The sequence below is a fragment of the Lissotriton helveticus genome, chromosome 1_1, assembly GCF_964261635.1.
Source record: "Lissotriton helveticus chromosome 1_1, aLisHel1.1, whole genome shotgun sequence".
Taxonomy (NCBI): Eukaryota; Metazoa; Chordata; class Amphibia; order Caudata; family Salamandridae; genus Lissotriton; species Lissotriton helveticus.
Window position 1 is genome coordinate 1,150,326,930 of NC_136057.1, and position 26,553 is coordinate 1,150,353,482.

At 45.6% G+C, this 26,553-nt stretch overlaps 1 protein-coding gene across 2 annotated transcripts in view; it reads left to right on the plus strand.

Moving 5' to 3' along the window:
• Positions 1-26,553, plus strand: part of MOV10L1 (Mov10 like RNA helicase 1) — a 1,293,514-nt gene that overhangs the window by 28,051 nt on the left and 1,238,910 nt on the right. Inside the window, exons 2-4 of one of the 2 annotated variants that reach the window (XM_078678939.1) lie at positions 18,011-18,195; positions 23,145-23,307; positions 26,350-26,462. In XM_078678939.1, coding sequence (XP_078535065.1) covers positions 18,011-18,195; positions 23,145-23,307; positions 26,350-26,462 — 461 coding nt within the window. Of the gene's footprint in view, positions 1-18,010; positions 18,196-23,144; positions 23,308-26,349; positions 26,463-26,553 lie in introns of those variants that run through there. The other variant, XM_078678944.1, reaches the window with a different exon arrangement.

The window sequence follows — 26,553 nt, forward strand, 5'->3', positions numbered from 1 at the left end:
AGTTGCATGACTCTTATGACCTTAAATGTCCAAAGAATGAGTACAATGAAGTTATTATTATTATTATTATTAGGTTTTTGTAAAGCGCGTAGTCACCCGAAAGTATCCCAGCGCTAAGATCCAAACAGACCAGAGGGTAGACCGGGGGAGGTAGGAGAGGAGGGAGATCAGGGGAACAGGTGCGTTTTCAGCCGCTTCCTGAATCGGAGATAGTCTGGTTCCTTCCTAAGTTCGCGGGGGAGGGAGTTCCAGAGACGGGCTGTGTTGACAGAGAAACGCCGTCCACCTGTGCGCTCCTTCTTCACTCTGGGAGTAGTGATGAGGTATTCATGGTCTGAACGGAGGGATCTAAGGGCTTTGTAGGGCCTTATGAATTTTTTTAGGATAGGGGGTCCTTTGTCCTGTAAGAGTTTGTGTGACAGGCAGAGGGCCTTGAACGTCACTCTTTCTCTCACAGGGAGCCAGTGGAGCTGTTTCAGGGCTGGTTTAGCGGAGGATCTGGCCGGGGTATTAGTGAGGATCCGTGCCACGGCGTTCTGGATTCTCTGCAGTTTGTTAAAGGTCGCCTCGGGAGCGCCTAGGTAGATGGTGTTACTATAATCCAGCCTTGATAGAATGAGGCCCTGGATTAGTAATTTCTGGGAGATAAGAGGAAGTAAGGGCAGAATCTTCCTAATGGCTTTGAGGAGCCCGAAGCAAGTCCCTGCGATTTTATTGGCTTGAGTCTTAAAGGTCAGGTCTTTTTCAAGCCATATTTCCAAGCTTTTGATCTCAGACTTGGGGGCTGGGGGTTCACCCAAGCAGGGGGGCCAGATGTTCTGCGGGAGAGAGAGCCCTTTCTGGCCAAGGAGGAGAATATCCGTCTTTGACCCATTAAGTTTCAGAGACGATCTATTCATCCATCCTTGAATTTCTACAAGACAGTTGTAGAGGTCTGATGGTTCATGGTTTGGGTGAGATAAAGACACCACTAGTTGTGTATCATCAGCATAGCTGATGATACTCCGAACGGAGAGACAACCTCCTCCAATGGGGACATGTAGACATTGAATAATGTCGGGCTTAATGATGAGCCCTGGGGCACACCACATTGGAGGGGGGTTTCGGGGGAACGGGTGTCATTCTCCCAGACCTGAAAGAAGCGGTGACCGAGGAATGATTTGAACCAGGACAGAGCCGTGCCCTCAACACCAATGTTCTTAAGTCGCTGAATCAGGACTCGATGGTTAACGGTGTCAAAGGCCGCGCTGAGGTCCAGGAGGATCACTGCCACTGAACCTCCTGCATCTAACAGGGCTCTGGCCTCCTCCACTGCTGCGAGTAGGGCGATGTCGGTGCCCTGCCCTGGGCGGAATCCAGTTTGTGAGCATCTGAGCAGGTTGTTAGTCTCCAGATATTGCGATAGCTTTTTGTTAACCAGTTTTTCCGCGATTTTGCTAGTACCGGGGAGAAGAGAGATTGGCCTGTAATTGGTCAGCTCTGAGGGGTCCAGAGAGGGTTTTTTTAGAAGCGCCTTCACGGCCGCCGCCTTCCAGCCGGGAGGAACTTTGCCCTGGAGCAGTGAGGCATTGATAAGGTGAGTGAGTGGGGGGGCGATGGTGGGGGCCACTTTCTTGAGGATGCGTAAAGGGACCGGGTCCCTGGGGGATCTGCTTTTGATAGAGTCTAATGTGGCTAAGACCTCTTCGATGGTAACTGGCCCAAGAGAGCTTAAGTGGGGAACGGTGTGATTTAAGTTATTTAAGTTAGTGCCGACTTCCTCAGCGATGCGGAGGCCGACGGTCGGAAGAGAAGCAAGGATTTTTTGAATCTTCTCCTCGAAGAAATTGGCCAGCTTGAGACATTTCTCTTCGTCTGCCTTGGGGTCCGGCGGATGTTTTGGTGCCGAGTCAGGGACTTTGAGTAATTCTTTTAGAATAGTAAAGGTTTCTTTGGCGGAGCAGGAGGAATTTGATATTCTTTCCTGAAAGAATGCACTCTTAGTGTCGCGTAAAGCTATTTTGTAATTTTTTAGGCATGTACGGAATGCGTCTTTTCTGGCAGTTGATTTATCTTTCCTCCAGGAGCGCTCCGTTCTTTTGTACTCCTTCCGAAGGAGGTTAAGCTCGGGAGTGTACCAAGGAGCAGGGGTCACTCTTTTAATTCGCCTAAGGGTGGTGGTTTTGGGCAGGAGTTTGTCCAGCGATGTGGTGAGCCAAGAATTGAACTGGTTGTCGGCAGTGGCTGGGTCAGAGATCGGGGCGGGGGAGGAAGCCCTGAGAATGTAAGCCCATTCATCAGGCGCGAGTTTATGCCATCGTCTGTCTGTAACCCGAGTTTTAATCTGTTGGATGGGTGGGATGGAGAGGTGCCAAGAGATGGATATTAAGAAGTGGTCTGTCCAGGGAAGGGGAAGAGGGGGACCGGAGGTGAGATTTGCTATGGTGGTGAATACGGGGTCCAGGAGGTGTCCTTTGTCGTGGGTGGGTTCGATATTAACTAAGCGGATGTCAAATGACGCAAGGTCAAGGAGAAGTTCGGACACGATTGGGTCCCTGGAGTCTAAGAGATGGAGGTTGAGGTCTCCCACGATGAGAAAGTTGGGAGAGGAAGTCGCCATCTGGGTGACAGTGTCCACAAGAGCACCAGGGAATTTTCCTGGGGTTCCCGGCGGGCGGTATATCAACAGCCCGCTAAGGAGTGCAGGGGGGATATTTGCAACATAAAGTGGCAGCTTTCGCAGTCGTCGATGTTAGCGTTAATTGATCTGCATGAGAAAGGTTCTCTGTAGATTATGGCCAGGCCACCTCCTCTGCCGAGGGGTCTGTTTTGGGTTTGAATTTGGTATCCCGGGGGTAGGGCGTCAATGATATCAGACTCAGACCAGGAGGTAAGCCACGTTTCCGTAAGGAACAAGACGTCAAAGCCATGGTCCCGAATCAGAAGATTGATTTCATGGGAGTGTTTGGGTAGGGACCGGCAGTTGAGAAGGCCAAGGCAGTTGAGAAGGCCAAGCTGTATGCCGTGATCTCCTGAAATGGTGGTAGAGGCCGGATTACACAGATCACAGTTGGTGAAAGGTTTTCCTCCCAGATGGAGGTAGTTGCACTCAGGATTTTTCGACGGGTTGAGTGCAAAAAGCCCATCTCTAGTATAGATAATTCGACCGTCGGGAGATTTGGGCAGAGTAACTGGGCCTGGGTCCGGCTGGGTCCGGCTGGGCCAGGACGGGCCCAGACGGGCTTGCCTTAGGCGCGCCCGCTGCGCCCGTCCGCTGCGCGGACGTGAGATGCACATGTTTTTATAGGCGGAGTGGAGGGGGGGGCGTGGCCTTGTAGGAAGTGGGCGTGTCCAGGAGACAGGCTCGCTCGCTAATGGCGGCAAAGAGAAATTTACAAGCCCGCGGCAGCGTTAAGATCGGCTGCGCGGGTGTCGCGAGGTGATGCCGAGTGTCCCACTAGAGTGTGAGGCTGGTAAGATTTTAAAAACAATACACACAAATAGTACATTTTAAAAGAACAGAATTTTCGAACAAAGCTCCCGGCTGTGCCTCAGGAGTAAAGGATCTGCTTGGAGCTAGTAGTCAGCTCGTATATGTAGGGGGGGCGTGGCCTCGTAGGAAGTGGGCGTGTCCAGGAGACAGGCTCGCTCGCTAATGGCGGCAAAGAGAAATTTACAAGCCCGCGGCAGCGTTAAGATCGGCTTCGCGGGTGTCGCAAGGTGATGCTGAGTGTCCCACTAGAGTGTGAGGCTGGTAAGATTTTAAAAACAATACACACAAATAGTAAATTTTAAAAGTACAGAATTTTCTAACAGAGCTCCCGGCTGTGCCTCAGGAGTAAAGGATCTGCTTGGAGCTAGTAGTCAGCTCGTATATGTAGGGGGGGGGGCGTATATACTACTTTTTTAGATTCAGAAGAGTTTGTATAACATTAATTCAGGAGTCCCACTTAATGGCGATATAAGGGTCACTCACACAGAAGAAATTGAACGGGTCACTGCTTCTATAACCCTTTCTTCTCCTGTGCCTGGGTTGTGCCTAATTCAGTGAGTCCTGGAGTTCAAGCCGATTTCAACTTATGTTGACAAAGAGGGGAGGTATGTCCTAGTGGGTTTTTCACTTGATGGCACAGCAATAGGCTTTGATAACATTTATGCCTCCAATATTGATCTTCTACTGTTTTTTATCCAATTTAAGCACAATTTTAGCAAAGTGGGCAACTATACCTTAGATGATGGCGAGATGACTTAAATTGTGTGGTAGGTGCATATGGATTGGTCCAACCCCCGCTTCCTCACTCATCAATGATTGAAAATGGCATTGCCTACCACAACGGGAACTTCACTGGACCATAGCCAGTGTTTAGTGCATATAGAATATACATTCTGTTGACCTCCCCATTACCTGCGTGTCGTGTTAAATTGCACCCTTTTATCTAACGCTTTTTAAAGTTGTGGTCCATGTTGGACACTAATGTAAAACTGTATCCAATAATAATTCCATGCTGTTTGTATGCACTTGGATAAAATTCAGCCCTCTGTACCAATGTGAAAATTGCAATCCACAATGCTGGACAATCCAGCCTTTAGGGGTTCTGTTGGACTTGGCCCTATTTGACTAAAGTTCCCTAAACTTTTTGCCTTCCCCCCTAGACCTTTTTTTCTGAAATGTTGTTGCTAACTTAGATGCTTTGGGCAATTTGCCACTGCTGATCAGTGTCAAAGTGCAAGTGCTCCCTGTGTAAAGTGTAATGGTAATTGGTTGTCCATGATTGGTACGTTTGCCTTACTAGTAAAGTGCACTATGTGTGCCAGGGCTGGTAAGGTAAATGCTACTAGTGGGCCTGCAGCACTAATTGTGCCACCCACACCAGTAGCCTTAAAGAGAGAACTCAGGCCTGCCACTGCAGTGCCTGCGCACAGTTTGTTAAACTGCCATGTTGTCCTGACAAGTGCACCCACTTGCCAGGCCTTACCCTTCCCTTTAGGCACATCAGGCACCCTATGGTAGGTCCAAGGTACCCCCCCGCCCCTCCGGGCAGGCTGCAGTGTATGTGAAAGGTAGGACATGTATTGAGGTGTGTACCATGTCCTGACAGTGAAATAAACTCCATTTCGTTTTTCACTGTTGAAAACACTTTTAGAAGTGGCTGGGTTTTTGTGTTTTAACATTTCTGTGTGTCTCTGCCTGGTTGTGGATTGACTGACTGGATTTGAATGTGATAGGCTCTGGGGAATGTCTTGACCCAGGGGAGGAGGTGAGACAGCAACAGGCTGATCTGCATCTGGAGTGTAGGGGGGAGGAGTAGCCCCTGGAGGTGTGAAGAGGCTTGGGCTGCTGCCATTAAACAATGGCTCCATCTCCTGCTGAGTGATTAAGGGTCCAGACCCCCACTATCAAAGGAAGATGGTGTCACTGGCAGGGAGACACCCAGAACTAGTTTGGACAGGGGTCAGTGCCCTCCTGAACACAAAGACTTCAAAGACATTTAGCGGTATAACTATGAGAGCTGAAACCCTTGGACTTTGGAATGGAACTGATCAAGACTGTAAAGGATTGAAACTACTTCATGGTCAAGAGGAACCTCTGCCAAGGACGAAATAGCTGAAGAGACTGAAGGAAAGGACTGACTTGAGCTGTGTGTTCTGGGGCTGGCCTGCAGTTTGCTGATTTAATCTAGGTGAGGCTCAAGTGACTTTGCTGTGTGCTGTGTCCCCCCGCTTGAAAGGACTTTGCTGTGTTCTGTGTCTTGAAGTAACTTATCCCCAAAGGGACTTGGCTCCGTGTTGTGGAAACTCAGGAACACAAAAGTTTCCTGATGTGTCTCAGCGACGCTGTGTGCCTGTGCAGCCTGAGACCTTCATGAGGATCGTCCTGTGATCGTGTGCACCCGGAATCCAAGTGAGTCTTGGTGACGCTGTGTGTGTATGCTTCGTGCAGCCTGAGACCTTTGTGAGGAGTGCCCTGTGACCGTGCACACCCGGAGCTCAAGTGAGCCCCAGTGATGCTGTGTGTGTGTGCCCTGTTGCAGCCTGAGATCTTCGTCATTGCCATCGACCCTGACTGGCATCCCCAGAGGAGCTGTGCCGCCAGTCCGAGCCCGTCTTTGCCAAGGAGCGACCTCGACCCATCCCTGTCGGGGGCCCGAGTTCCACTGCCCAAAATCAACTAAGCCGCATCTGAGACCCAAGTCTCGAAGAGAGGAGAGCGAGGTTGCATCCCCAGGTAATGCTCAGTGAGTGTGTTGTCGCTTAGGGCGGGGTGCAGGCTCGGAGAGAAACGCTCTCTGCCTTTCCCATTCTTGCAACACGAGCCTCCGCTGAAGTCCGTATTGCGGCCCGTACTTGCCGAGGAGTAGCAGTACCGGGCCGGAGTGTGAAGCTACACTTAGTTTTACACCTTACCCGTGTTGGGGGCATATTTTGGCAGTAGCTGACCGCGAGTCAGCAGGAGTGGCATAGAGACCGTCCTGAGCACCGTGATTGGTGCGGAGTACATTATTTTGGCATTACGAACTGCCTGATTGTTGCATTACGCATTACACCATTTTGGCATTACGAACTGCCTGATTGTTGCATTACGAGTTGCATTATTTATGCATAACGGACTGCCTGATTGTTGCATTACGCATTGCATGATTGTTGCATAACAAACTGCATTATTGTTACATCACGAAGTGCCTGATTCTTGAATTACGAACTGCATATCATTGCATTAGTACTGCATTGGATCATCTAGAATTGCTCATTAATACCGCCAGAACCTACAGGGGCTGGCTGGCCTAATAACCGGCCAGGAGGAATATTACAAATACGCATATGTTGGATTTATATTGTGTGGTCTCATCGTATATCTTTTTATATAAACATACACTTGTTTTTATGAAACTCGTCTGGAGTCCATTTGTGTTGTCATCATTGGGATACTGAGAGCGGGGTTGACCCGAGGGTAGATATGTAGCGGTTGAGGGGCGGCTTTATGGTAGGGAGGTGGTATTGTGTAGTGTGTATGCCCCCAATTCCGATCAGGCCAGCTTTTTTGACGGCTTGACGAGTTCGCTGGCCCATTTTCTGGCTGGCCCTGTCTTATTAGGGGGTGACTTTAACTCTATCACTGATGTAGCACTGGATAGGTCGCACCCACCTTTAGTCGACTCCCCAGTGCGCAGGCTGGCAGCTCACAGGAAAGGCTGGCAGGAAAAGTGGGGATTGCTTGATGTGTGGCGGGGGCAGCATCCTGAGATGAGGGATTACTCCTACTTCTCTGCAATACACGAACTGCATGTTAGATTGGACGCGGTGCTGTGTAGTGGCACTCTGGCGACGATGGTGACTCATACTGAATACCTGGCCAGAACCATATCAGATCATAATCCCCTATTGGTGTCAGTGCAGTGGCAGCAGGCTAGGTCGGCGGTCCCATCATGGCGGCTGAGGCCTGAAACGCTGGATGATCTGGTGTTCAGTGATGCGGTTCAACAGGGCATTGACAGCTACTTTGCGGAGAACATGGGCTCAGCTTCGTCACGAGCGATAGAGTGGGATGCGATGAAAGTGGTGGTGCGAGGCGTGTGCATGGGTAAATTCTCAAATGTGCGGACGGCTGTCCTAAATGATCTGGTGAAAGCGGAAGTGGTGTTGAGGGACTTGGAACGACGGAGGCCGGAACGACCAGATTTACAGGAGAAGTTGATGGAGGCTAAGGAGATAGTGGCGACTGAGACTGAACGGCTGAGGAGCTATGACTATAAGTTGTACAACATCAAGGTGCATGAGGAGCGTGATAAGGTGGGTGCACTCCTTGCCAAGCTTGCTGACCCAGAGCCTAGGGGGTGCCCGATCATGAGTATAAGAACGGAGGGGGGGGAGGTAGTATATTCGCAAACAGCAGTGATGGCGTGCTTTCTGTCCTATTACACAGGACTATATGAATGCCACCTGGAGGCGGAGGAGGCAGAGATAGACAACCACTTGGCTTCGATCCCGCTGCCGGTGCTGGACAGCGAGGATGCTAAGGAACTGGGAGGTCCCATAACGCTAGCAGAGGTGAAAGTAGCAATTAAACAGATGGCTCGAAATAAAACCCCAGGGGTGGACGGCTTACCGATTGAATTCTACGTCAAATTTGTTGACACCCTAGCACCGAAACTATTGGTGGTGTATTCGGAGGCCAAGCAATTGGGTTGCCTGCCTGAGTCAATGAGGGAGGCGCTAGTAGTACCACTGTTGAAGCCGGGCAAGGATGCACTGAATGTGACGTCCTACCGGCCTTTATCGATGCTGACGGTGGATTATAAGATCTTGAGTCGAATTCTGGCCACCAGGCTGCTGCCACACATGACCACACTAGTGCATAGAGACCAAGCGGGGTTTATCCCGACTAGGAATACCTCCATGAATATTCGACGGCTGGTTCGAATTTTGGATGGTGCCGGGACTTCGGATCTTGACTCCGTGGTGTTGGCAGTCGATATCGAAAAAGCTTTCGATAGCCTCGAGTGGGAGTATCTAGATGGGGTGCTGCTGAAATTTGGACTCTGAGATGGATTTCGAAGGTGGACGAGGGTGCTTTACATGTCGGCTAGGGCAAGGGTGCGCCTGGGGCCACTGGTATCTTCGGCCTATCCTGTCTGTAGAGGGACGAGACAGGGCTGCTCGTTGTCCCCCCTGCTGTTCGCATTGGCGATGGAGCCGCTGGCGGCGCAGGCGCGGTTAGGCACCATGTAAAATGGGATTGCGCAAGGCCTGGAGTCGCATTATATATCATTATATGCTGATGATTTGCTGCTGTCTTAGCAGATGCCGAACGGTCCCTGGAAGGCGCGGTAGAAATGCTGGTTGGTTTCGGTCGGTTGTCGGGCCTTAAGGTGAATTGGACTAAGACCTGTATATTCCCATTGCGGGCGGGCACGCCCTGTCCCCCGCTAGTGCGGGAGGTACTATGGGAGCCTTCGGGCTTCACCTACCTAGGGGTGCGCATTTATCATACGGCGGCGGACCTCTTGGAGGGGAACATAGGGCGTTGCATTCGTGCACTGAGGGGCAGCATAGCATTCTGGGCCTCTCTTCCTCTGTCGGTGTTGGGTCGAGTGGCACTGTTGAAGATGGTGGCGCTCCCACGGCTGCTTTATTATTTTCGAACTCTGCCGGTGTGGGTTCCGCAGCGGGTCTTCAAGGACCTGAAGATGCTGGTGACTGGCTTCCTTTGGGGCCATGGCAGGCGGAGGGTGGCGCTGGAAACCCTAATGAGGCCTAAGATTGAAGGGGGGATGGCAGTCCCTGATTTTGAACTGTACTACCTGGCGGCGCAACTACAGATTCTAACGCAGAATGTGGCCAGAGAGTTCAGGGGTCCTGAGAGGGGCCGTGGTACTGGTATTCAAAAATGCATCCTATCTTATATCATCATGCAACAGAAACTGGACTCGAGGGATCTCACGGGGGAGGAGAGGACGCTTAAAATGTGTTGGCAAAGGAGTCTGAAAAGAGCGAGGAAAACCCGGCCGTATGCACCGGAGATACCGCTGGGGATGTTGACCGCGCTACCGCATGGGGGCGACTGGTCCAGGCTCCTGGAATGGGAGGAGTTGGGACTACAGATGGTGGGGGATTTATACCTTGATGGAGCGTTGGTCCCCTATCAAACGTTGCAGGAGCAATTTGGCTTGCCGGATGGTACCTTTTTTATTGCACGCGGCAGTGGTAGCGGCGATACGAAAGCATTGGGGGGGGTAGGGCTTGCGGAGCCGGAAGTGACCATGGCATGTCAGTACGTGGTGATGGCCGCGGGCACTGTTAAGGCGGTAACGTGCCTCCATACGAGGATGTTGACCGAGGGGCTAGCGCCAATGCTGGCTTTGAAGTCACGGTGGGAGGACAGCTTAGGCAAGCCCATACCGGATACGGTCTGGAGCCAGGCCCTGAGACGGACGTGGAAGGATACGAGAAACGCAAGAGTTCAGCAGGTGCATTTCTTTATAATACATAGGGCGTACCTGACTCCGGAGAGGTTAAAGCGATACTTCCAAGTGCTTGACGCGGTGTGCCCACGATGCTTGGCGCCCGAGGCTGATCTGGATCACCTGTTGTGGGGGTGTCCGACATTGGGGACGTACTGGCTGGAGGTGGGGGAACTTTTGAATACGGTGACTGATAGGGAGGTAGACTTTGATATGGCGGCGTGTCTCCTGCTCTGGTTCCCTCATACTAAACCAAAGAGAATTACCAGTAAATTTATTGATTTGGGACTCATGTTGGCACAAAGGGAGATAACCTGGCACTGGAAATCTAAAGAAGGCCCGTCGGTGAGGTGATGGACGAATGAGCTGTTGAAGTGGGCGGGCTGCGAAAGCATTATTAGGATGCGGCAGGCTGCTAGGCTTGGCAGGGAGAGCTGTTTGGAAATGGCAAGGGCTTGGGAGATGGTGGTGCAGGCATTGCGTGATTACATGGTGGAGGGTGAGGAGGAGGAGCCATAGTCCGTGAGGATTCCGTGTATTATTGGCGATTGCGATTGAATCCTGGTGTGTGACGAGCCCCAGTGACAGTACGGATTTGGAATGCCCGCATTAGCAGCAGCAGTAGCAGTAGTAGTTGGGGGGGGGGGGGGGGTTTACGGGAGGTGGCTCGACCTAGCGGCACGGACCAGAATCAGTGGTTAGTACTTGGGACTGACCCAGGAGCGGGGGGTTCCCGGGATGGAAGGTAGGCACTCTGGTAACAATACTGGGAGGATCCGGTCGGGGAACGAAGGAGGGCTTTAGAAGGCATTGTGTTGATCGGGGTGCGAGCAGTTGGCGTAATTCCCGGGAGAATTTTGAGTTCGCTGGGTGGTGCTTGGGGGGGGGGGGGGTAGGGGGGTAAAAGCAGATACTGAGAGGTGAAGCTGATCGGATACTTGGAAAAGGAGTACACGATAGCATCTTCCAGGAAGGACGGACCAGGTTCGCCGCCCAGCCTCCGGGATGTGGGCTGAATGGCTGTGTACGATGTATCTATCATTGTTAAGGTTGGGACGCTGTGAGTGTACTGATTGGCATATACTGAAGTATTGTTTCTAATTCTGCAATAAAAATACGTTTAAAAAAAAAAAAAAACTGAGCGGGGTTGCAAATACTTTACACATTTGCCTTGGAGATCAGCTTGACTGCTCGTGACAAGCTACCGAGGGGGTGAGCAGGGGCTATCTGAGAAGGTGTCCTTCCTTTCCCTGACTTAGAAGCAAGGGTCCCTATTTGGCCTAAGGTACCTACCTCTGCCAACTAGAGACCCCCAGTTCTAACAGGGTCCATTGAAGAAGGTATTAGTACTTATTTTGAAACAAATGAGAGTGCTGTTATCTCTCCCTTACTAAGTGGGATGAATTTAAAATTGTCAGCAGGGTGAAATGCATACAGACTACAGTGGGGCCTGAAAAACAGTTCTACTTGAATTGGATTAGCAGAAAACTTCTAGTCCATGATAGGTGGTGAGAAACCGAAACTGCCTCCTTAGTTAAGATCAGTCAAAAGCGTGTATTTAAGTATGTGGATTACAAAGCCTATGTAGCTAGGTCCTCCTCAGAAGCAGACAGAATAGGCACACTGGCAACCCGCCTCACTAGACGGGAACAGATGTTGGCCCCATCTTTGCTCTACATTCCTCACTGAGCACTATAGTCTATACACAAAATTAAATACTAAATATTACACTGGAATGTGTACGTGTACCACAATAACAGATAGTGCCTCCCAGGCTATATCTGGATTATTGTAGAACATGAGATTACCAATAGTTGCTCCTGATCATAGAGTAGCAAGGGGCGTGGGTCCTGGGCTCACTGTACCACTGGAATCAAGCTATCCTGGCTGATGAGGGGTCAAACCCTAAAATCGGTCCTAGGATGCTTGTTTCCGGTCGAGGAAGGACCTGGCTTGGCACTTCGGGCAGGACTGTTCCCACGAGGCACAGGGTCAAGACTGATTTGCATATAGCCAAGTCTGAACTGGGATGGCACGGTGAGCAAAAGAATGATGGATTTAACCCAGATTTCTGGACTCTGGGTGAATGTTTTGATTTGTTCTGCATTCTGTCTATCAAGTGTGTGTCTTTTGCTTGGAGATAAGCCTGGCTACGCGTGCCAAGCTACCGAGGAAGTGAGCAGGGGGTATCTGAAAAGGTGTCCTTCCTTTCCCTGACTTAGAAGCAAGGGTCCCTATTTGACATAAGGTACCTACCTCTGCCAACTAGAGACCCCCAGTTCTAACGGGGTCCATTGATGAAGGTATTAGTACTTATTTTGAAACAAATGGGGGTGCTGTTATCTCTCCCTTCAGAAGGGTGAAATGCATACAAACTACAGTGGGGCCTGAAAAACGTTTCTACTAGAATTGGATTAGCAGAATACTTCTAGTCCGTGATAGATGGTGAGAAACCGAAAATGCCTCCATAGTTGAGATCAGTCAAAAGCATGTATTCATAATAAAAAAAACAAAATTAGGTATCTGGATTGCAAAGCTTATGTAGCTAGGTCCCCCTCAGAAGCATACAGCATAGGAACACTGGCAACCCGCCTCACTAGACAGGAACAGATGTTGGCCCCAATAACTGCTCTACATTCCTCTCTGAGCGCAATAGTCTATACACAAAATTAAATACTAAATATTATACTGGAATGTGTACTTGTACCACAATAACAGATGGTGCCTCCCAGGCTACATCTGGATTATTGTAGAACATGAGATTATCAATAGTTGCTCCTGAGCATAGAGTAGCAATGGAAGAACCGATCTCAGTTAAAGAAATTTGCTGAGCACTTTGAGAACAGTAACTGTAAAACACTGGGCTTGGGTGGATTATCTATAAAATTGTATAACTCCTGTGCATCACAACTTGTCCCACACTACTTGATCTCTGACATCTCTGCTGAAATTAGTAGGTTACCGCCTCACTTGGGGATTACATCAGTTTCTCCTTGTCCCGTCCCATTCAAGTAGAGATCCACACACAGTCATCTTGCAGGCCTGTATCCACACTAAATGATCAATACTGAGCAGTGACGGCTCCCCCCTTGGGGCGTCGGTGCGTTGCCCCACTGCTTCCTCGCAGTGCGAGAAGGCAGAAACATAAATAGTAATAACTACCATCTTATGTTTCTGCCTTCTCGCACAGCGAGAACGCAGAAGTGCCTGGTTAGGGGTGGGTGGTCCTGCTCGAGAGCAGGGAGGGAGTGGCTTGCCCAAACAGTCTGTATGCACAACAGTGGGCAAGCCACTCCCCCCTGCCCTCAAGCAAGACCGCCCACTCTCCCTTTTCAGGTCTCGCTAGTGTCAGAGCATGCGCTGCTCTGGCAAGACATTTAGTAGCTGCTTCAAAAAGGGCTACCTTGCCGGCTACCAGCTTGCTAGAACGCACCCAAGCACGCGCGACGTGCACAGCACTTTTTCCCGTCGCGCGCGCACAACTCCCATCACCCCTTGCTTTTTAAAAATGTTTTATTTCACGGCCGCGAAGCGTTACTTTTACGGCCGCGCGGCTAATGCTTGTTTTTTGTAAGAGTGAGATGTTCCAACCCTGTGACTCTTGAGCATGCAGGTGGCCTCTGTGTAAGTAGTTCGAAGTGAGGGTTGAGGTTTTGAGGCCTCCTTCTAACTTGTTATCTATTGCATCATTGCTTATTTGCACTGTGCCTTTCTAAACTCGGTAAGTGATTGCTTGTCAGAGTCTTTGTAATGCAGTGTTTATTGATCTTGTTTTTCTTATCTGGGGTGTATGTAAACATGCCACAAGAGTTCTAGTCCCCCGCCTCCTTGCAGTTGTGTCTGTCTTTGGTTGATCCTGCCAGAACTAGAGAGAAGCGTCTTGAGTTACACTTCTCCAAAGGCGCCAAAGCCCTCGTTTTATTGGCCCCTAGGGTTCTTGGTCGTCATTGGATGAAAGGCGTGCTCGTCATTCGGGCAGGGCAGTGATTGTTAAGCTGCTAGTGTGACAAGATGATAATGAAGTGCTTCATCATGGTGTCATTTACAGGTCTGTGGTTCACTGCCCTTCTCTGGCAAGACTGCGTATTCTGTGCCTCATTCAATAAATATTCCTGCCTGGGCGTTTGACCAATAAATGCATGCTCAGGTGAACCGTATATTTTTGGAATGTTCCGCAGGACCTTGAAATGTTATTTCATGTATAAGGTGTGGATGAAAACTGCGCGACAATTATGTAATATTTGCTGATCCAGACTGAGGTAAAATGCCATTGCTTTTCTTGTTCTTTATTTTTTTCTGCATTTTTACAAGTGAGGGACACTGCGTTGTGGGTTGTTATACGTGACCCGTACCCAGATCAACACGTGCACACTGCGTTGAGTTATATATCCGACCTTTACCCAGAAAAACACCTGCACACTGCGTCTTTCTAATATAGGAGTTACAAAAGAAAACAATTGCCATTGGTGTGTGTCTGGCGATGCTACTGCAATGAATAGGAAAGAGTGACTCGCCGAATGAAGGCTTATAAAAAGCAAACTATCACTCAATGGATTCTTTGCTCATCTGATATTAAAAATGCAGGAGTCCAGAAACAATACATGCTGATTGTCACTGTTTTAAAATAACATATTCATTTCACATTGAATCCTGTGGCTGCTGGTGTACTGGGGAGTGGAGAATTGCTAAGCATGCTGCTTTTAATGTGGTGAAGACTGTGTGTCTGCCCGTCATGAGCTGCATTATGCAGTGGCTTAAATATTGTAGTTTAGTTTGTTGAATTATTCTGTTTACTTATTCTGTGCTCTGAAAGCGGACCAGAAGACCGGCTGAGGCTAAACGTAAGGAGATGTTTTCTGTGGAGCACGGCTGTGTGCATCACTGACGTTCGACCCTTCCACACAAACATGCAACGCTACACACCAATTATTCCGTTTTATTCGACGCTTATCAGTCCGTTCTTCATTCACTGCACGTTGGTGCACAACTGACCCTCTGCCAAACTTGACGAATACCTATATTACCACTATGCTGTTTCTTGTCTGTGTGCACGTGCCCTCAGCTGTCCTCCGACAGATGTGCATCTTTATGTTGAAGACTGGCGATACTTAAATGCAGTAGGCTTGAGTGGTGCTAAAGTGAACAGCTGTGTTTGTAAAACTCCTCAGAATGTACGTTTGTGATTGGTTGCTTGGTGAGGACCGGAGGGGGCGGGGGATATGGACGAGTAACTGCGCCACTTCAGAGGGGGTATTTGAGCTTCCGTATATCTAATGCTGCTAGCCTCACTGCAGCTCTGAATTCAAATGAGTTGCTCAGGTAAAGATCGGATAAAGCAAGGATGGAATTCTAGGCATGTATTCGAGTGCGCTCATCCAGAGAGGTATCAATGTCACCAGGGTGCTTCAGGTAATTTGGAAATGCTGCGATATTTTAATGAGCTGGGCGAGACCATTTGCATGAATAGGTAAAGGAAAGTGGCACACAGTGTAAACCAGCAAAGTGGCGACTAACACAAGGCAAGCTGTGTAATGCATGGTTTCCATGAACATGTGACTGACCTGTGTGCGAAAAACAATAATGGCTCCTCTTCCTTTCACTCACTTTCTAGTGAGCCATGTGTTGAAAGACCTTTGCTCCTCCACGCTGCCACAGGGAAGGCCTTTGGGGTTCCTAAAGTCATCAGTGAAAGTTCATATTTCTTCTAATGGCTGGCAAGTTGTGGTGCTGACAAGTGTGAGAAAAGGGGAAGAATGCATTGTGTTTGGGGGTGGGACTCCTAGTAGTAATCATTTGGTATTGGGGACATTATGTATGTGGGGGTACCTCTCCCAAGAGAGCACAGTACTATGCTTAATTCCTAACTTCATCTTGACCTATGGTTTACCATTTATTGGCTCCGTGTTTATACAATTAGCCATCTACATCCAGCATTAACGTACAGTCCAGATGTCCTCTTACATAGCACACCCATATATATTGATGACCACCACGATTTGCAAAAATGTATTTGTTTGAAAAATGTAAAGCACCAAGATTGTTTGGCATAGGACTATTTATGGCTCTAAAGAAAAGCACTTGGGCCTCTGTTCGTATTATCTCAGCAATTGCTTTGCAGTAAAACTACATTGGGTATTACCAACGTCACAAACATAGGTAATTCCTGGAAGTGGAATTACCAAAGAATAACAAGTAGTCCTCTATTTGCCCTCTACGGAATGGGGAATAACGTTTGCAATATGTGTGACTGCTTCGATTTCCCTACACTTTATGTGCTTTTTGTGCCTTTCCTGGGATGAATTCCAGCAGGATTGAATTGTTAGAAATGTCCCAGGAATCACTACTCCATGTGGTCTGACTACATTCCTCTCAATAATCATTTGGTTACGAACTACAGCTTCTGTGCAAATCAGTATTAATGGCTCACCTGCAATCTGGACATTACAGTATGAATAGGACACGTTACAATGCAAACATTTACAACGCATGCCTTTACAACACGGTTTTTACATCACAATATCCATTAAAATGCATGATATCACAACACGTTTTTTGAAACCACATTTACAATGCATTCCATTACAACGCATACCATTATAACGCATACCATTACAAGGCATAATACTTTTAGGGCAACAGTAGGGTAAGTGTTGGATAGTGTAGGGGTATAAATTACTATTCCTACTCCAGTGAGTGCAACAGTAAGGTAAGTGTTGGATAGTGGAGGGGTAAAAATTACTATTTCCACGCCAGTGAGTGCAACCGTAGGGTAAGTGTTGGATAGTGTAGGGTTAAAAATTACTATTCCCCATTACTTATCTTATAATGCATTATAATGGCATGCGTTGTAATGGCATGCGTTGTAATGGCATGCGTTGTAGTGACATGCGTTGTAGTGACGTGTTGTAATGGCTGCGTTGTAATGGCATGCGATGTAAAGGCTGTTGCGTTGTAATTACTGTGTTGTAAATCTAGTGCATTGTAATGACTGCATTGTAATGGGTGTTATCTTTACAGTATAGTTTATAGATATTAGTCGCTTTTTAGTTTGAGTTTTTTAAACCAAAATTATATTGTTCAAGTAGGGTCATCCAACGAGTACATATATATTATGATTAACCACATAATTTTAACTCCTCATTTGAGTCTTCCATTTCACAATAGTGTGCGTTCAATATCTCATGTAAGTATATGGCTTGAATTATAAAATTCTAATTCCTGAAATTCTGCATTTGGCAAATTATGAAAACTGGAAAGTGGCAAAAGCACCTTTACAACTTTCCATTCAGATTGGTGCCAACCATTGTAGAAACTCAAAGGTTTCTTTTTTTGCGTCAGAAGCAACCTTTCTGTGGGGATAGCTTGACTCAATGGCAGCCTGTCACTTACTTTCTGGATACTGTGGAAATACAAGAGATGAAACCAAAAAAATCTATTTTTCTAACGGAACGAGGACCCATGCCAGAGATTGTTGGTACATAGACTTTTTGATAAGCCATTTGGGCTACATACACACTGTCTACAGGGACACACAAAATGTAGACATTGTTCTATATAGTGAAGGTCATAGCATCAAGAGACACCCAGAACAATTCATGTTTTCTCTTCATAATGTCTTTGTTTTCTAAAATATTGTAGAAATGTCCGATCTAAACCATTTTCAGAAGATTGTCCAGGACATTATCTAATTTCCTTTATGTTTGCTTATTATGATTTTGTGACATGTTTTTGCCTTCATTGAGAGATGTTTTAAAAGTCAAATAACTTTGAAGGTTGACTCTTTTGCCCAGCTACAATTCTGATGATCTAATCTAAATTATCATTAAGATTGTGAGGTCTAGGAGAATTCACCAAGGAGGTTATCTGGCTTATCAGTTTGCGGTTGCCTTTGAAACTTACACTATTTAATTATATTAGTCTATCAACAACTAATAGCTGCTTGTGTTACCCTGTTACTCAAAGTGTTGTATTATTTCTTCAGAGTTGAACCTATATATACAGTTATAGGTATCAAAATCACCCACATGTGCATTTATGTTTTACTCATTTTGAAGGCGAATTTCTCTTTACAGAGAGTCCGGGACCAAAATACATATCTGGAGTAGTGACACGATACTGCAATGATTATGGAATGATTGATGACCAGATCTATTTCACTACTGAAGTTGTGTTGAGCAGTCTCACTGTGTGTGTTGGACAGAAAGTACATGCTCTTGTCGAGGAAGATCCAAAATCGGGTGGATGGAAGGCAGTTCGGGTAGGTGTTTCAAAGCACATTGAAGGGTGGAGATAAATGTTTTTTTCATACATATATTGGGGAAATAGAACTGTTTACTTCGCACCTTATTGAAGTATGTTATTTCTTATGGATCTCTGGGTTTACCAGATGACACAGATGCAGCAAGATTGTCAAAATGCCCAGAGGATGATAATTTGTATCTGCACAGCATAGGAGGACTGTAGTGGGAAAGAAGTTGTAAACATGGCTAGAGTGAACAACATTGGGATGTTAATATCAGACTTGTCCTCTGCAATTTAGCTTGCATGCTTAGTAATCTTCCCAATCTTGTTATGGTGCTGCATCGCCACACCTCCTGGCAATTCATAACTGTTTTTAATTTTACGCATGCACATTTGCCTCTGATTTGAAGAGAGTGGTATTTCTTGGTGCCAGCGCAAAGGGCTCTCTGTTAATGGTTTGAAGAGAGACTTGCCTGGGATTCTAATTAGTGTTTATTGTTTCATGACTTCCAAATGACGTGCCCAATGTACTTACATTGAATGTTGCTCAATTGGAAGATGCCTTCTCTGAATTTAATTGGTGCTGCAGTGAATTTACTCTTTGTGAAAATTGCTTCAAGGCTGCTGGTGCTGTGGACAGTTTGAGGGATCATGTAAATTGAATGTTCTCTGTAGTAGTGCTGTGTGCTGGTCCAAGTGTTCGCGATCGTTAAGGCACATAGCAGTCAGGCTTAACTTAAGAAACGAAGGGCCAGATGTATGACCCTTCCAATTTGTGAGCCGCAAATTGCGTTATTTTGCGACTCTAGACCCTGTTTGCGAAATCCAATGGGGTCGCAAACGACCTGCTTCATTAATATTATGAGGCAGGTCGCAATTTGCAATCCCATTGGGAATGGCCAGCACTACCAGGGATTGTGGCCGGCTGGGGTCAGCAGACCACCATGTCTGTGACTGCTTTTTAAATAAAGCAGTTTTCTCCCCTTTTTTTTTTTTTTTTTTTTTTAATCTGTTTTATTATTTTCAGTCAAAACATCGACATGAATATCAGAATACATATAGGTACACGTTACAATTATGTTACATAACCTTTTAAACAATTCTGCAGTAGGTCTCACATTAACCTGGCCAGTTTTCTCTTTTTTTTAAATGCAGCCCCTTTTCCTTAAAGGAAAACGGCCGGCATTTAAAAAATAAAAAATTAAAGTTTCTGTTTCATTCTATAAGAGTAGGGAGTGGTCCGTGGGATCACTGCCTGCTCTTGAAAAATATTTTCTCTGCCAGTCGCAAAGGGAAAGAGTTCCCCTGGGGACCTCTTCCTGCGTCAGAGTTGCTTACCATCTTTTTGAAATGGGTTGTAAACTACAAGTGTTTTGTGACTGCAATTGCAAAACAATCGTACATCACCCTGTAACTCGCTATTAGGAAGGGACACCGTTGGCATGCCCCTTCCTAATAGCGAGACGCAACCCTTATTTTACAAGTCAGTAATAGGTTACAGACTAGCAAAAAAGGGTTTGTACATAGGGCAGACCTATTTTGCGGCCACACACTGGTAGATTTCTTGTTTGTGACTGCAAAAAATGGTCGTACATCTAGCCCTTTGTAAAGCATTTAGAAATAAACAGTTAAAAAGACAAAGACATGACATAATAAACATCCTTCTCCAATCTATAAAATAGAGAAAGCTAATAAGCAAAATAACAAAAATCCAATAAGGGGTACTGAGAGATTAAAATGTGTTATATATTTAAGTGAAAAAGCGCCAAGAAAAAGAAAACTGCCATTGTAAGTCTGCGATCATGGTAGACCGGAAACAAAATGCTATTTTAGGCCAGCCAAGATAGAGCCTGGGTCAGATAACCCACACGGATTGTTCCAGGTTAAAATCTGTAAGTGAAAAAGTTCACAGACTTTTCCAAGCCCTTCTTTAGAAGGGAATTTTCTTGAACAAAGACATGATTTTTTTTTTTTTTTAAGTCCAAATGCAGACTGAGACTTTTTCACTTTTTTGAGAAGAGAAATTCTCTCTGCGCACTTTGCCACTGAAACTAGCTGCAGATGTGGAACCAAGGGTTGGATACCTGGGGCAGTTGTTTTCCCCTGACGATCTGGAGCCTTGGAGAATTCTTGTAGAATAGAGCGTAGTCGTTTTTTTTTTTCTGAGGTGCAGGTAGCTTGGCGCAGGACTAGTTTGAATCCAATCAGACGCAGTGTAACTGGCAATTGGGTACTTTTGCCAGAATCTCCTTCTGAAGCTCCAAAGGACAAGTTTTCAACCTTTCTTCTGGTGTCAAGACAACCATAAGAGTATACTTCGAAGGCTACCATGACTTCAGGGAAATGTACAAAGATACTTTTCGGGCATCATCAACAGCAAGGTCTAGTGCAGGCCCAGTTGCTACTGGTCAGCTAGGCATTTAAGGGAAAAGGCCTCTTGTGGCTCTGTAGCTACATAAGAGGTCAGTCAACTGGCCCTTGGAGTCCACTTCTATGCCATGGGTACAAGTGGTATGATTTCCAGCCTTGCAGGTCTCCTCCGAGTTTGAAACAGAAGGTGCATTCCTCCTTCTGTTCTTCCACCGGTCCAGAAAGTGACACCAGCGAGTGAGGTGGGGTGGGTGACCCCTGTCTCCTACCTATCCAATGGAGTAAATGTTCCCAGGGATAAGCCTGCCCAATTATGCAGAGTTTTGTGTTTGCCCTACTGTAAACATTCCCACAGTGCACCTTATTTTCAAAATCCAAGATTAGGAAAACTTTTTTTCCCCTTGTGCAAGGCCTGTGTGCCCACTCTGCATTATGCCATAGTAATATGCAGTCCCCTTCCTCTGATCATTCAAAACTGCTTCTAGGGGTAGCTTTCCTTCCAGTGTATTTGGTCCCGGTCTGACTATGGTAACACGAGGCTGGACTTTTCCATATGTAACCTTACATTTGCTTGTGCCCTTTGTGCCAGGGCAGGTCACTTTCAAGTTAATAAAGCTCCTGGGCCCACCCCAACTGATCACCCTACCAGGGGTAGAAAACACCGCCCCTCTCCTAAGCCATTGTCCCTTCTCTTATTTTCACACCTCATTAACGTCAAGCAATTAATTTGACAGTTTCTGGAGAGCCAATGTAAATTAGCCTCCAGGAGCTTCAGGCAGGGCTTTTATTAAATATAAAAGATAGAGTTGGAATTATTATTTATCTAGCTGGTCCCAAACTTGATATAGCACGTTTAATATTTTAATGTCTACTCGACTGCTAGGGCCTTCCACAGTTAAGTAGCTTTTGGGTATTTAACACTGCAGGGACATGCTGACAGTAAATTACTATGTGTCCCATTTTTAAATACTATGTACCCTGCATTTTGGGCTACTAGGCTTACACAGGGGTGACTTAGTACTGTTTAAAAAAAGGAAAAAAAGGTTTTTAAACCATTAAAAGTTTTTCTTTTTACAGGTTTTGCTGCACGTTTCAACTCTAGCAGTCGGGCCGCAATGGGAGGCCTGAATCTGTGTTTCCCTTGTCACACTAGTGGATGGCACAATAGGTGCTGCAGTCCACAGGTGACATTTTGACTTTCTATTTCTTAGGTGTATTTTCTGTACCATTTACTATGGCCTTATAAGAATGTTAAATAAGCCAATCATGTATAAGCCAATTTCTACATGTTTTAGTGATCCGAGCACATACACTGCAACCTGGAGATTCTAAAAACCAGCAAAATAATTCAGCAACAAATGGGGTCACCACTCTTAAAGGGACATTTTCTCAAACCCTTTACTCCCATGAACTGGTAAAGTGTCAACATAATATGCTTCTGATCCTTGTTGATGTGTAGTGGTGGTTTTCAGTGCAGGCACATTCTGTGCCATATATAAAGTGAGCCTCCTTTCTCAAGCTAATGCGAATTAAAATGAGAGTAATTACAGTTAACTCTTCAAAGACGTGTACAAGCCTGTGTGTACTTCCATCACAAACAAGTGCATCAAAAGACTGATATTTACAGTATATATTCCCATCATTCACTCGTCTTGCCTATGTATACCTGAATATATGACGATACCACGATATCAAATACAACGCATGGCTTTACCACGCGTATTTTACATCGCTAGAGTCTTTACCACGGTGAAAAATAGAACGCAGCATTTTACCACGCATAAATACGTGAGTATTCATCCAGCGTCGATTATGCCCAAAAAACCCTTAAATAAACATAATGAAACTGATAGGCAAAAAAAAATACGTCTTCACTAGTGACATTGTTTGTCTTTTTTCACTTTCACTGACCCTCAAGCAAGATGGCTGAATATTTCGACAAATAACATCATTTGTTAATTAGTAATACACGTTTTATTTACACATTCATTTATCTATTATAATTGTTTTATAATGTAGAATCATTAATGATTTTTCATATTTGTTTGGGGGGGAGACCCCCCCCAGCCCCCCCTTTTTAAATGTTTTTTATTTGATTTTTTTTGGGGGGGAGACCCCCCCAGCCCCCCTTTTTTAATTTTTTATTTTTACACCCACCCCTTCACTACTTATCACGTATTTAATTTATGCATGAAAACACCTATCAAAATAAAAAAAGGACTTTTCTTTTTAATACACGCAGAACGTAGGATTGTTGACCGGGACGTTTCTTTCGTGGTAAAGACGATTGTTGAAGGCATACGCGTGGTAAAGACGTTTGCGTGGTAAGTGCCTCGTAGTAAACGTCTCGCGTAGTAATGCCTTCGTTGAAAATGATGTTTCCCTGTATACCTTACCTCAAATGTATCTTGTTTTAATAACATACAACCGTAAACGCATAAAAATCTCATTCCACCTCTTTCATACGTTGAAACTTTACCAGTATTATACAGAAGTAGACTTACTGACTTTGCCAATTTATTTTCCAAATGATCCTTTTCCCCTTAAATCAAGTAAAGGTCTGCAAGGGTAATAACAGATGCATCTTTGTCTTAGGTGGAAAAGGCCCACGACAAATGGGAAGAAGATGGCAGCAATTCTGAAATTCCAAATGTTTGGGATCAGAATATGAAGGTTATGATTGGCAATGTTACCGCCTGCACGAAGCTTGGTGGTTTTATTAATCAAACAAGTTTCTCAATGAGCGACGTGTGTGAAGGTAATGTGTGGCTTAAATCAATCTTTCTTGTGGTTTTGAATGTTGTTGATCACTTTCATGTTGGTGAACTTTTGTAGCGCTGGAGCTCAACTAAAACTTAATCCACTCGAATATAATTCATGGGTAATTTGTTACCAATTTCCTGGTATTATTAAAAACAGCCATTCACACTAATATATTGAAATACAGTTTTTATATTTCTGTAACATTCTCTGTGGAACGGGTGTAATACTTAAAAATAATTTCTCCAGTATGAAAATCCATAACATTAAGCAGACCTTCAAGGGACCTGTGAGGTGGTAGAATCAGTTTTTTGAGTAGAAAGGATTTGTCAAAATGTTTTCTCTGAAATGAAGTCCTATTGGGACTGACAGTGGAAAACTATGGAAGAGGAGACCTACACAAAGTAGAAAGCAAGATTTTGTAGATAATTATAATACCTAAAAAAAATGCAAACCTGTCTAGGGTTTAGATTACACTAATTCTGGTCCTTCTTTTTCACCCGGTTCTAAATGCTACAGAGAAGGTATCCTGCCCTTTTCCTCATGTATTTTTTTTTTTTTACGCTCTATTTTGAAGTTTTAGATTTGTACAAAGAAGGAAAGCGGGGTGGGAGATCCAGGGTAATCACGACGGTGTATTATGAGGAGTGTGGAATACCACCAATAAGTACATTCCATAACAGCTCAAAAGAAGGGCACAATGCACACATCCATCTACAACATAGTACATGTGCACCGTATCAAGCAGAAGTCAAAAAAGTACATCGGCCCCTTCACTGGACGAATCACCTGAAGACGAAAGACAAGCAAGCATGTTGCAGGATATCGGCCATAGCAGTAAAAGGAGTCAAACTGGCCCTGTCTCTTTTTGCATAAGTTTTAAACTGTAGCCAAATCCTGTCAAACATCTTACCATTAAGTAATGCAGTCAGGCATTCCATGACATAAATGTGCCACACTTTAGTACACCAGAGTGTAAGGCCCGGAGGGAGGGGTTTTTCCCAAACATGAGATACAGTGAGGCGTGCTGCCAAAAGGAAGAAGGTAAGAAGCCAGCCCCTAGGTGTCGTGTAGGGGTAGTCCCAGTTTTCCCCGCCTCGCCCAAAAGTAGCACCAGAGGGTCCAGTGGCAAAATCACTGAGCAAATTTGATGGATCTGCTGGCGCACCTCACTCCAGAACCATTTCACCTGCACTCACTGGCAACACATATGAATGTAAGTTCCTTGCTCCCCCGCAAACAAGCCCCTGTCATCGCATGTATTCGTACTGGAGTGAAGTTTTGTTCTGTTTTATGTATGCACATAATGGGTTCTAATGACAAAAACTAAAACTGCAATAGGTAAGATTGCATACAGTTTGTTATTTGTAGTCTGAACACTGCTTCTTTTTTTGAATTAATGACCGGAAATGTGTACATTGCTTAATTTGAAAGAAGAGTCACAATTTAGCATAAAAATAAGAAATTGTATACCGATATATGAATGTACAACTTTTATTAGATTACACACTAAAGGTTTGTACCTGGTTTAAACAAGATTTTGGGGTTAAAGAGCCCACTTGCTATGATATAGGAGCTCTGACTGGATCAGTAGGCTAGTGAGTTTTCATTCCCACCTAGACGGAGAAAGGCAGGTGGAGGGAAGTTTGCAACTCTATGTAAGCTGTGCCATACCTAAGGTTTGTGGATTAAAGAGTACAATGCTTCTGGCAGGGAAGCTTGTAGGTAATAGGGGAGATAGGTTGGCTCTAGGGGTGACCATGGTGCGCTGCAACTCCGAGGAGACCCTGGCAATCTTTGCAGCTGTATGGATCCGGGTGCTGCGTGTGAATAAACATAGTCATGCAAGGGCATTAAGTATGGCAAGGGGCAATACTCTTAACAGATTCAGCCCTATATTAATATAATGAAGGACCACATCTTCTACCTCCTTTTGCTTCAGATGTTGAGGCAGGAGGCTGTCTTGTCTGGATTCTGATCAGTTTTCCAGCCTCTTGCAAAGGTTCACTTCTAAATTGGTACCTAGACTCCAGCAGAAGAAAATCTATTCCTGCTTCAGAGTCAGAAGTTTGATGTTTACTGGAAGCTTCTACTAAACACTTCAAGCTGACACTTGGCACTTTTCATCGAACAGCCTCACTTCCTGATCCAATAAAATCTGGATTCTGCGAGTTTGTCTTTAAGATGACTAGCCTTTTTCACTAGCTGTACAGGCTACATCTTATACCCGCCACCAAAAGCATTGTTATATTACCTAGGTGACCAGATCTTGAAAAACAAAAACCGAGATATTCCTCAAACATAGGAGGTCTACAATTTTTTGTCAGGGACACAAAATGACTTAATTGATAGCACTCACTAACAAGTAAAATAAAATACGGACAGTCAAGTGCAAGAACACTCTGTCATCTGTATTCTCTGCATTGCTTTCTGTTGGGGCTGCTAATTAATTATGCTGAGGAGCACATAGGGAAACTTGCCTTGCTCTATGTACAATCTACCTTCTGTGAACACCAGTACGTAAACATTTACTCTAGATTACTACTTTGCCAGGAAGTTCCTTACAGTGTGCATTTGAAGTGAATGTAGGCCTAGTCCTAGCCTGAGGCCATAGTGCACGTGTTGATGACTTCTGTGGTAAAGACAAACTGCTGCTTGCTTAATGTACTGGGGTCCTTGTTCTTTATCATGCAGCTCCGCCAAGCACCGCTCGAGCTCTGGTGCCATCCAGATGTGGCACATTGATGGGCATGCATGGACCATGATCTTCATACATAGACTCGGTTTTGTGTGCCTGCGTAATCAGAAAGGCAGCATTTCGGATGTAAGAGTCCAGAATGTTTATCAGCTATCCTCATAGAATATGGATAGAAATCACAGGCCTTACTGTAAAATCTCCTGGTATGGTGGACCCATTTGGTAAAAATGTAACAACTTTGATTACATGCCCCGTGTTAAAGAAATATATATTTGTAGGTAATTTAAATGGGTTTCTGTTTCAACAACATGTTTAATTTTCTTTATGTTCAATTTGTTACAGGGTACGTGCCTTACAGGGGGGATTGGGTCCAAGCTGAATATTTTATAAACCCTACAAACTGGAGGAGTGAGGCATGCTCTGTGAAGCCACTGAGGTACAAGAAAGTTGACAAGGTATCTTTTATCACCTACGCTTGATCCTAGTCCTCCAAGCGTCTCGTATTGGTAAAAGTTAATAAATACATTCCTACATGATTCCATTGCA